This window comes from Eschscholzia californica, unplaced genomic scaffold, assembly GCF_041429995.1.
Source record: "Eschscholzia californica isolate CP2 unplaced genomic scaffold, dmEscCali1.0.p SCAF_3, whole genome shotgun sequence".
NCBI classification, from domain to species: domain Eukaryota; kingdom Viridiplantae; phylum Streptophyta; class Magnoliopsida; order Ranunculales; family Papaveraceae; genus Eschscholzia; species Eschscholzia californica.
In genome coordinates this window covers 64494548-64505015 of record NW_028238420.1, presented here as the reverse complement: position 1 = coordinate 64505015, position 10468 = coordinate 64494548, and the positions used below count along the sequence as shown (strand labels likewise).

Below are 10468 nucleotides of genomic sequence, written 5' to 3'. Positions count from 1 at the left end.
ATGTGCATGGACCAGGTGACTAGGGATGCAACTTCGTGGACAGCTCGTCGGGCCTGATAGGTGGTGGTATCACACCCTTCTCAAAGGAACCGTACGTGACACTCGCGTCATACGACTCCGGGCCGGAATCAGGACCTCCCCTTTCCTTTGACCAACGGGTCCTCAAACCAACCTGTCCTTGCATGGAGGTTCCTTTTCCTTCTTTGATTTCAAGATAGCTTTAGCTTGCTTCCAAGTCCAAGCGCTAGCGGTAGAAGCTAGTCGCCAGAAGCGAACTTCCGGGCCAGGAAGTTGGGAAAACAATAACCCTAGAAGTTGAATCCTCTGATACAATCGACAATGTGAAAGCTAAGATCCAAAAAAAGGAAGGAATCCTACCAGATCAACAACGATCAACAACGATTGATCTTCGCCGGTAAACAACATGAAGATGGAAAAACCCTAGCTGATTACAATATTAAAAAAGAATCAACACTTCATTTTGTTCTTCGTCTTCGCGGAGGAGCTAAAAAGACGAAGAAGAAGAAGACATACACAAAACCTAAAAAGATCAAACATAAGCATAAGAAAGTAAACTTGCTCTTTTTCAGTTTTATAAGGTTTGATGATTCAGGAAAAGTTCAGAGGTTGAGGAAAGAATGCCCTAATGCTGAGTGTGGAGCTGGAACTTTCATGGCTAATCATTTTGATTGACATTATTGTGGGAAATGTGGATTAACTTATGTTTATCAAAATTCTGAACCAATAATTCAGAAACCTACCTAATGGGTTGGTCATTCTTGTCTGTTAGATAAATGAACTGCCACTGGCACGAATTAGAGGAAGATAAACCAAAATCTATATATCAAGTGAAATATGTAAGAAGAGAGTATGATAAAGTAAATGAAAACCAACTTATAACTACGTCATGTTTTTCTTAAGTACACCAAGTCTAAGTGCTAGTTCAAAACTTCCTAAAACACAAAAAACAGACACTGATTTGAAGAAGTATATGAGCAAATGTGGTGTCACCATCCCTTTGTATATCAAACCAGACCGGCATTACATCAAGCATACTTCTCTTAATTGGGTTCAGATTTCTCCAGAGCTGACAGATATAATAACAATGTGTTTGAAAAAAGCATAAGAAAAAACCTTAATGTGTGAAGAGAGAGAGAGAGAGAGAGAGAGAGAGAGAGAGAGAGAGAGAGAATACTGTTGTAGTTGAGGAGCTTCTCAATGAGGTCAACATGGGTCATGAGCATCCTTCTGCAGCAGTATCTGACCAACCCCAATGCATCAAGCGCGTCACTGGAAACCAATTAGCATATTTATATCAATTACTTTAGCCTTACGGTTTCATTCACTTCAATCGAGAATTACGAAATAGTCCAATCAAATTAGTATCTGCACTTCTAATATATGTATGCAGTACAAAACATTGGAGCGAACCAGAAGTGATGTGCAAAATCAAACTTTGACTAGCGTTAGAATAACTATGGTATCTAAGTACGATGGTGATTAACTAAATCCTATATGATAGATGAAAGAAAGACAAGATCATCAGTGTTTGCCTAGGTCATCTCTTCCATTATTTCATGGAAGGTCCAGTTATAGCAAAAGGGTCGATTTCCCTCCTTGGGGATTAAGGATATGGATCAATGTCATGGGAAACTTTCGAACTGTCTTCCTATCGAGCCGCCTCCTCGAATTCCAATTCAGAGGAAGTATGTGAAGATGAACCTCAGAAGGCAGCAAGTATTGGCCACAGACCCTTCCACTGGAAATGTGATCCTTTATTGTCCGGGATAATAAACTCAACACAGTAGATATAAAGTTCATATTTATACAATTGTAATAGAGCTGGAGATAGAAACCTTAAGATTACAAGTTAATTTTCACCACAACGAAAAATGAACAAAAAGAAACTACTCCTAATGTCGAACATCGATAGATCGGTTCTGCCAATTCCCTACATATACTAGTTATCATCTACAGATATGTGATTCAATTGTGACCTACCAACCAATCACAATGCATCTTCTTCAAAATTCACCATGAAATTACATATGCAATTCCGAATAAACTTGAGAAGAAACAGATCAATGAAACTCAAAGAGAAATTAGTAAAGGTTGGTCGAAAGGATGAACTGAAGAAAAACATTGGTATGAATGTTGGAATCAACCTATAAGATCTTACATATACCTATTCAACTAGTTCCAATACAGTCTTTTCTGAAATATTCAAAGTAAGCATCAAATTGCATACAAGAAACAAATATTGCTGTATCCACTTTTTTCAACCTAGAAATTAAATCCTTGTGTCATAAATCAAACCCAAAAGACTTAAGCAACCATCAATAACCATAACCAATATAGCTCAGACAGAAACATTCAGTACTAAACCCTAGAAATATGACTAAATCAAACACAAAGTAGAGGAAATGATAAGATAGTCAATGAAGTTATTTTGCTTACCCTTCAGTGTAATCAGCTTGGAGAAGATCAAGGTACGTATCCCATTTGTTTCCGATAACCTTTAACAACAATACCAGTAAGAAGAATCAAAACTAGCCCTAATTCATGTATGCTAGGAAAGAAACACTTGTCACGGAGCGTAACCCTAGAAATCGAACTCTTGGGGAATAGAGGGATAGAGAGAGATTACCTTGCCGCAGGTGAAGCAACGCACAGGGATGATCATCTTGCCCTAATTTTCCTCTTTCTCTGCTTCTTCTTCTTCTCCTGCTTTTTCTATCTTTAACAATCTTCCTATTAAGTAGTACTATTTACAGACGAAAAGTTTAGCGGCAAATCGTTCGAAATGACAAAAAGAACCTCTGTTTTATATTTAATAACACTTGGTTATAACTAGCATACGTGGAAGTTATTCATAAAAGATGGGGGTATTTTCGTAAAGACATAAAACCAGTGAAACCTTAGAAATATGAAGGTGGTGTCTTTTTCTAGGTGATGTATGAAGTGGTTGATATGGATGATTTTAGGTCCATCTGAGTTCTTTTTTTTTTTTTTTTTTTTTTTTTTGTTGAGCTCCATTTGAGTTCAATGATCTACCTTCAACAAAAAAAAAAAAAAAAAAAAAAAAGAGTTCAATGATCTAAAACTATATCTATCTTAAAAAAACAAACAAAATAGAATTTTAGATGGAAGAAAATAACATAACCAGAACCATGGCGAATATTCTTGTTAAATTATTCATTTCGGATTCAGTCACAAAACCATTTAGGACTAAGATATTAAGCTAGTTCACTTATTTTTGTGTCTCGTTATCATTATTTCCCAGTAACTTTGTATTCTCTTGAATGATTAATGCGGATTTCATTAGGATATGGATATTGGAAGGGCGTTGCCGCTTTGGTCTCTCCGATGTGGCTGGGGAAGGAAAACGGTTAGGCTTAGATGCTAACAGATAGTTTCACTTCGGGCTCAGACAGAGCGGGCCTTTATCTTAGTGATCGTTAAAATTAGCGGGCGGCCTCGAGGGGCAAATTTTGAGATTTTGTTGCCCGTGACACCACTCGAGCCCGTTAATAATCCTCGGGCTATCGGACTTCGGGCACTCGGTCACCTTCGGGTCATGGACTTCCGAACCGTTTTCCCAACTCTAGAACGTGGCTAGAGTTTATGTTTTCTCTAGTGGAGGATACGGTAGAGGCTCTCTTCACGCTTCAATTGCAAACTAGCTAATAGTGTATGATATAAAATACATTCTAATATGAAATAACATACACTATTATTTGAGGTATTATAATAATGTAGAATTGATTATTTTACTAATCTAATGCTTTGGAGTGGAATTGTGTACTATTAATTCACCAATATCCTCCTCCTACCTTCTTTTCTTAGAGCAACTCTAACGCAGGCCGAGCGTAGATCAAAATTTTGAATTTTTGGCCTGCGTCCGGCCCTCCAACGGCAGTCGGCTGGGGCGGAGCCCCAGTCGATTGCTTCAGTCGCACCTAACATTAGGGACGATCGAAATAGTCCCCAAATGACCGTTGGGGACCCAACGGTAAAATAAAAATAACTAAAAAATTAAAAATAACTTAAAAAATAAAAATAACTTAAAAATTAAAACCAACATTAATAATAAAAATATATTAATACAAACCGACTTTTGCATTAATAATCCAACGATCAAAACACATTACTAATAATCTAACGATCCAAAACACATTACTAATAATCGAATGATCAAAATCTATTCATTGTCATCGTTAGATCTCGTATTCCATAAGTGTTCAAAGAATCCATGGCAGAAAAAGACGAATATGAAGTTTGATGAGTTTGTAGAGAAAGGGAGATGTATTTATAGAGAAATATGAGATATTTAATATGGTGGTTGGATGGTTAGCAAAGAGGGAAATTCAAATTTTCGGCCCTTAGGGAGGCTGAGGCTGGAACTGAATTTTGAGGTTGAGCTGAGACTAGGGGTGTACTCGAGTCGAGCCGAGCCGAGTAGTAAGATGTTCAAGTTCGGTTCGTGTATTTGACTGTCGAGCTCGAGCTCGTTCGAGTAATTGTCCACTTGTTCAAGCTCGGTTCGTATAAGTTTGAAAGAGCTCGAGCTCGCATTGTTTTAAGCTCGTTTATCAAAATACTTCAAATTAAAACTTTCTAAATCATCAAAATACTTCAATGATCATTTGTCACACACAGTAATAATGATTAATGATTCATATTCCAATAATTTTTTAATGATTGATATTTCATGTACAAGTTTCAATACTAATACGTAATTATGTACTATACTATTATAAGAGTATGTTAAACGAGCTGTTCACGAGTAGCTCGTGATACACTAAAGAATGTTCAAGCTCGACTCCTTTATGTAAACGAGCTTGATTTTGAGCTCGTGTTAAGCTCGGGCTCGTTAATATTCGAGTCGAGCACGAGCAATAGTCGAGCCGAGCTCGAGCAACTCGTTAAGAGTTCGGCTCGTGTACACCCCTAACTGAGACCAAAAATTTTAGGTGAAAAAATGATTTTATTGACTTAAGACAGACTGCCATTGAACTTGCTCTTAATAACGTCAGGTTCTTCTCCTCTACTTATTTTTTCGGGTTAATTCCATTTTGGCCCCCTAAAGATGACCAACTGACCAAAATGACCCCCTAAAGATGACCAGCTTCCAATATAGCCCCCTTTTTCGTTTTTCCGTCTTTCGCTCCGTTAGACGTTGGTGAGCTGACAGTTTCTTACCAGATTTACCCCTGCCCGTATCTACCAATATCTTTGATGACCCACAAAAAATATTTATGGTCCCAAGATTGTCAAATCAAGTTTACTTTTTTACTCCCTTCAACTATGTAGTCCATTCTTTCTCTCTCTCTCTAGCTTTGGATGATGATGAATGTTGAACCTAAAATCAAGTCTTCTGCTATCTCTGCTCTCGGATCTCTCTTGAAGCTCACTCAAATTTCTCTCCAGTAACCTCTTTCTCACCCTTACTCAAAACTAGGGCAAAAAAGATTACAACAGAGAAATTAGAATCTTATGTTCTATAATAACTTATCATTGAAGTGATTTTTGTTTAACAGGGATGATGTTGTTAATCATGGGTTGGATATTTCTTCTTGGTTGCTCATTATGATTGTTCATCAGAGCTGATAGTAAGTTGGGCAAAAAATAGTGGAAATTTACTTTTTCAGATTTTTGTTTTCAACATAAATTCTTCTTGATTCATTGAAATTGCATAAATGTCTATACACAAAACATCTTTCATCAGTTCTAATACTTATGTATTACTTTGTTTGTTTTCAACATAAATTCTTCTTCATTCATTGAAATTTGACCTCTTATTATCTTTCATCAGTTCTAATGCTTATGTATTACTTTGTTTGCCAAAAAATCCCTTGTTTGATAGGCTTGTATTCATTCTTATGCATTATAGATAAGAACTACGACGATGAAAGGTAAAAGAAAGGGTAGCGACATTAAACCTATATCAGCTTAAGGAAGAGGAAGTGGTAGAAGCCTCTAGCGTGAGTCGCGAAGAAGTTGCTGTACCGATAAATTCTCAAGAAATACCAGATGGTTTTCCAGATTCTCCAATGCAGGACTTCGACAAACATCATTCGGAAGAGTGTTCGGAGTGCTTATCTACTATAATTTCCAGTGGGATTGATGATATCATGTCCAAAGATCATTAATGACTGTGTACCTGATGATATCATGTCCAAAGATCATATGGAAAATTGGAAATTCGTAGGTGTAGAACTAATTTAGATGCTGAAAATTATCTATGTGATTCCAACAGTAATGATCATTTAGATGAAGAACCTTCCAACTCCATAACTGAACGTGTTTTAGTAGATCAGGTATAGGAAGTGCCAAGTGTCGTGACAAATTGTTCTGATCATAACATGTTACCTGACAGTGTTGTTTCAAACGGTAATGCAGTTATTTAATGGAGATTAATTATAAATTGGTTACATATTTAATTAATCTTGTTTATATGTAGTAAGTACAAACTTTAGGGTTCTAGATAATTTTAGCTATGAGTACTATTTAATATACTAAAATTAATATGGTTATGTTTTAGTTATGTGGTGAGTAGTTGAACTTCAAGGGGATATCGATGGTGATATTTTGGGGTATCAAAATTGAAAAGTAAATTTGATTTGACAACTGTGGGACCATAGAAATTACCTGTGGGTCATCAAAGATATGGGTAGATATGGGCAGGGGTAAATCTGGCAAGAAACTGCCAGCTTATTAACGTCTAACGGAGCAAAAGACGGAAAAACGAAAAAGGGGGCTATTTTGGAAGCTGGTAATCTTTAGGGGGGTCATTTTAGTCAGTTGGTCATATTTAGGGGGCCAAAATGGAATTAACCCTCCCTAATACTTTATCTGGCGCCTTGGTGATGGTGGGCCTCCAAATACGACTAATGAATTTTCCTTTTTCTCCTGATAAGGACCTAAGGATACTTCTTTTTCTTTGTTGAACAATTGACCTAAGGATACTTGCACAAAAAAGAAATTTGTCCCCTTGCCCCCTGAGAAACCTGTCCACATTGTTTCAACAAAAAAAAAAAAAAAAAAAAGAAACCTGTCCACATTAAATAATATAAGAGAAAATAAAATTAATAACAGAAATGCTTCACGTCTCTTCCATTGACACTGTGTGGGAACCGAAGTGCTATCTGTTCATAGCTCTCGTCCATCTTCCACAATCCACGATGTGATATCATTGAGGAAACGATTGTAATTGAATTTGTCAGATGATTGTGTTGTCAGTTTGTCACAGAGATTCTGTTTCCGTCTGAGTCTCTCTCACTTCAAAACCCAACCAAGAAGGCGGCAATTCTAAAGGTTAGAAAATGAATAGTGTCTACGAGTGTTTAAATATTTAAAGGAAAAGATTGTTAGAATGATCCATGATTAGCAGTTAAAAAAGAGTGATGATCCAAGACCCCGTCCACAACCTTTGTGCCATAAGGTGACAAATATTCTTGTGATTTCATTGACATTAACAACAATAAAGTAATCTACCCATAAATCTAACCTTTACGCCACCCTAAGATATATTTACCTACTAACCTATTTGAAATTGAATTTTTAATCACGAAAAAATATATTTCTGTGATTGAAATTTATGAGTTGTATCTCTATTGTTGTAAGAATTATGTAGTATTTCGTCTAAAATACAATCCCATTCAACTTTTTTTTAGGTTTGTTGAGTTGATTCCACTTATCTAAAACCTAAAAATAATGACTCAATTGTTTGTTGCTTGCCAACTCACTGGGAACACTTTCGAGCATGGAGAACCATAGGATCAAAATGACAACATTAGTTACCATTTCAAATGAATCATTCATAAGCTCAAAAATTCTTTTTTGGGTCCATGGGTATATAGACCAAAATAATGTTCAAAAAAAGTTTATGATCCAATCTTCCCAAAATATAGATAATTAGTCATTTTACATTATGGACATAAAAACTCTCACTTTCTAAACACAGTACTGTCAATCTCCCACGTTCAAAATTCGTACGTTTTGAAAAGATAGATTTGGGCGTGATTTGGGAGATTTATTAGCAAAAAAATGGATAGAAACAAATTATAATTTCTCTCTCCTCTAAACAGAGTTGGAAATTAAATTTATTCTTTCCTATTATCCGAATCAATCAGAAACCAAAATCACCACGGAGATTTCCAAATCAATTTTCTCTCTCTTCTTTACAGGTTTGGAAACCAAATCAGTTTTCTCTATCTTACTATGTAAATTTTTTTTTCGATTCAAATCAATTTTCTCTCACTTAACTTTCAGATTTGGAAAGAGTATATTTTCTGAGATCAATTTAGCGTGATTTGGGGGTTAATATACAAAACATATATATCATTTTCTCTCACTTAACTTTCAGATTTGGAAATAGCATATTTTTCTGGGAACATTAAAGCAACATTTGTTTTCGTTTTTACTCATACATAAATACACATCGAATACAAATTATGAAACAAATACGTAAATTATGTGTTATTTATGACGAGGAAACTATCATTTTTCATGTATACAATGTAATTTAGTATATGTATGTGGGTTTTGTTCAACAAATTACAAATGATTTCTTTTACATTACACATCGTTTACATTCTGCTACAAAAAAACGTAAAAAATCTTCTCTGGTTAAAAAATGGTGCTCATCCATGTACTCTCCATTTGTAGTCTTGAGCAGGACATACAATAGTTACACTATATTGTCGAAGACCATATCCAAATGCTTTTGCACCACCAGAAAACAACTGACCAACTTCAGTAAATATTTTATCCTAGCCATCAGGTTTTAGTTTCGATGACTTACTTTGATTTGATGATTCTGTTTGAAATTCCATCTGTTATATCAAATCTACACACATAAATACACATACATTAAACAAAAAAAAAAATCATATATTGTATTATAAACTATATGTACAGTTCCGTAAATGTACTAGAAAGTATGAAAATTTACTGTAAATTACCTATATTGTATATTACGTTATGATAAACGTACGGAATAACACCTGGTTCATCAAATTGTACGAAACCAAAGATCTGAGGTGAAGAAATATCAGAAAATCAATAAGCTTAAACCTAAATTAACATACATTAATAATGAGACATTTAATATGAAAACAAAATTTGTATCATAAATGACATGTACATTTCAGTAAATTATATATAATGTATGGCAAAGTACGATTGTTTATTTGGTTAAGAGCAGCTTTATACGCTTGTTGTGACATCTTTGCAGATATGAAAAGGTAGAGTAATGTTGGATAAATTTTTAATACTGTATGCACATCTGTAACATATATTTGATATCAATAATAAAGTACGTATAATTTGTATTAAAAATACACATATATATCATTCAGTAATAATAACATCTTACCTGTAAAGTTCGCGTAATTTACTGGAAAGTATGAAAATGTATACTAAATTAACTGTATTGTATATTCTGTTACGAGAAACAGTACGGATAATCACCAGGTTCGAAAATTATACGGACAGATAGATCTGATCTGAAGAAAGATCAGAAACCACAGAAAATTAAACATAAATCTAAAGAAATATGATATGATAATCAGATGAAAACAAAACATAATCAGTTTGAACGAATCAGTAAAGAAGGATTAACCATCTATATCATAAACAGTTATGAAAATCTTAGAGAGAGAAAATAAACCTCATAAATCTGTAAACAAACAGGAAAACAAAATGAATAAATCTGTTACGATTAATGTTAGAGATAGAGAATCTGTTACTTTAACCCGAGAAGTTGATGAAGGATGAATATTTGTAAAACCTGATTAAAAGACGAATGTTTGAAAAACAATATAATGAAGATGAAACAAGATTTCAGAGTTTAATGGAGGCTTTGTTATGTGAATCGGATTTAGAGAGAGAATAAAGAGGTTTCGGTTACTGAAAATAATAAAGCTAACAAACCTTTATTTAGAAACGTGATTGGAGAGAGAATGTGGGAGATAAAAATGGAAGAAGATATTTATGGATTTTGAAGATAAATCAATCATAATATATGAGGAAGGTTAGATTTAGAATCGTGATTGGAGAGAGAATGTGAGAGATAAAAATGGAAGAAGATATTTATGGATTTTGAAGATAAATCAGTTATGATATATGAGGAAGGTTAGATTAGGAATTATGATTTAATTGGTATTCTAGGAATTTGTGTTTTCTCTCTAGATGTATACAAATGGACTAGATATCCATTTACATTATTATTTTGATTTTCAAACCCTTTAAAGGATTAGAGAGGACTAAATGTCATATTAAGACCTGTTTTTAGGGCTATAAGCTCAAAAATTCTTTTTTTGTTGAAAATATTAATATCACAAAAGTTACTACTTAATATTTTTTCAATAAAAACCCAAAAATAAATTCCTTTTATTCTATTATTGACATAATAATTTAATATAAATTTGTAGACCTCCACTCAGGAGTAAGGACCACAAGGCAA

At 34.4% G+C, this 10468-nt stretch overlaps 1 protein-coding gene, 1 long non-coding RNA gene and 1 pseudogene across 2 annotated transcripts; 2 read left to right on the top strand and 1 right to left on the bottom strand.

Annotated features, from left to right (window-relative positions):
- On the top strand, positions 1-832 carry LOC147553296 (ubiquitin-ribosomal protein eS31 fusion protein-like; annotated as a pseudogene).
- LOC147553295 (DNA-directed RNA polymerase subunit 10-like protein) lies at positions 816-2964 on the bottom strand. Its single transcript, XM_086670705.1, has 4 exons — positions 2648-2964; positions 2458-2516; positions 1196-1290; positions 816-1087 (listed from the first exon to the last, which is right to left on the bottom strand). The coding sequence occupies exons 1-4, from the start codon at positions 2681-2683 to the stop codon at positions 1062-1064; spliced, it is 216 nt and encodes a 71-aa protein (XP_086526831.1). The 5' UTR covers positions 2684-2964; the 3' UTR covers positions 816-1061.
- Positions 2965-5324: 2360 nt separating this feature from the next.
- LOC147553294 (uncharacterized) lies at positions 5325-6115 on the top strand. The gene is made up of 3 exons (XR_015236715.1): positions 5325-5429; positions 5541-5612; positions 5894-6115. It is a non-coding gene; the product is annotated as an uncharacterized LOC147553294 (long non-coding RNA).
- The last annotated feature ends 4353 nt before the right edge of the window (positions 6116-10468 follow it).

What these genes read in the sequence shown, in the direction of transcription:
- LOC147553295 (XM_086670705.1), bottom strand. Translation starts at nt 2,683, where the DNA reads ATGATCATCCCTGTGCGTTGCTTCACCTGCGGCAAG. An exon ending in GTTGCTTCACCTGCGGCAAG is followed by an intron (nt 2,517 to 2,647) that starts GTAATCTCTCTC and finishes TTGTTGTTAAAG; the next exon opens with GTTATCGGAAACAAATGGGA. An exon ending in CAAGCTGATTACACTGAAGG is followed by an intron (nt 1,291 to 2,457) that starts GTAAGCAAAATA and finishes ATTGGTTTCCAG; the next exon opens with TGACGCGCTTGATGCATTGG.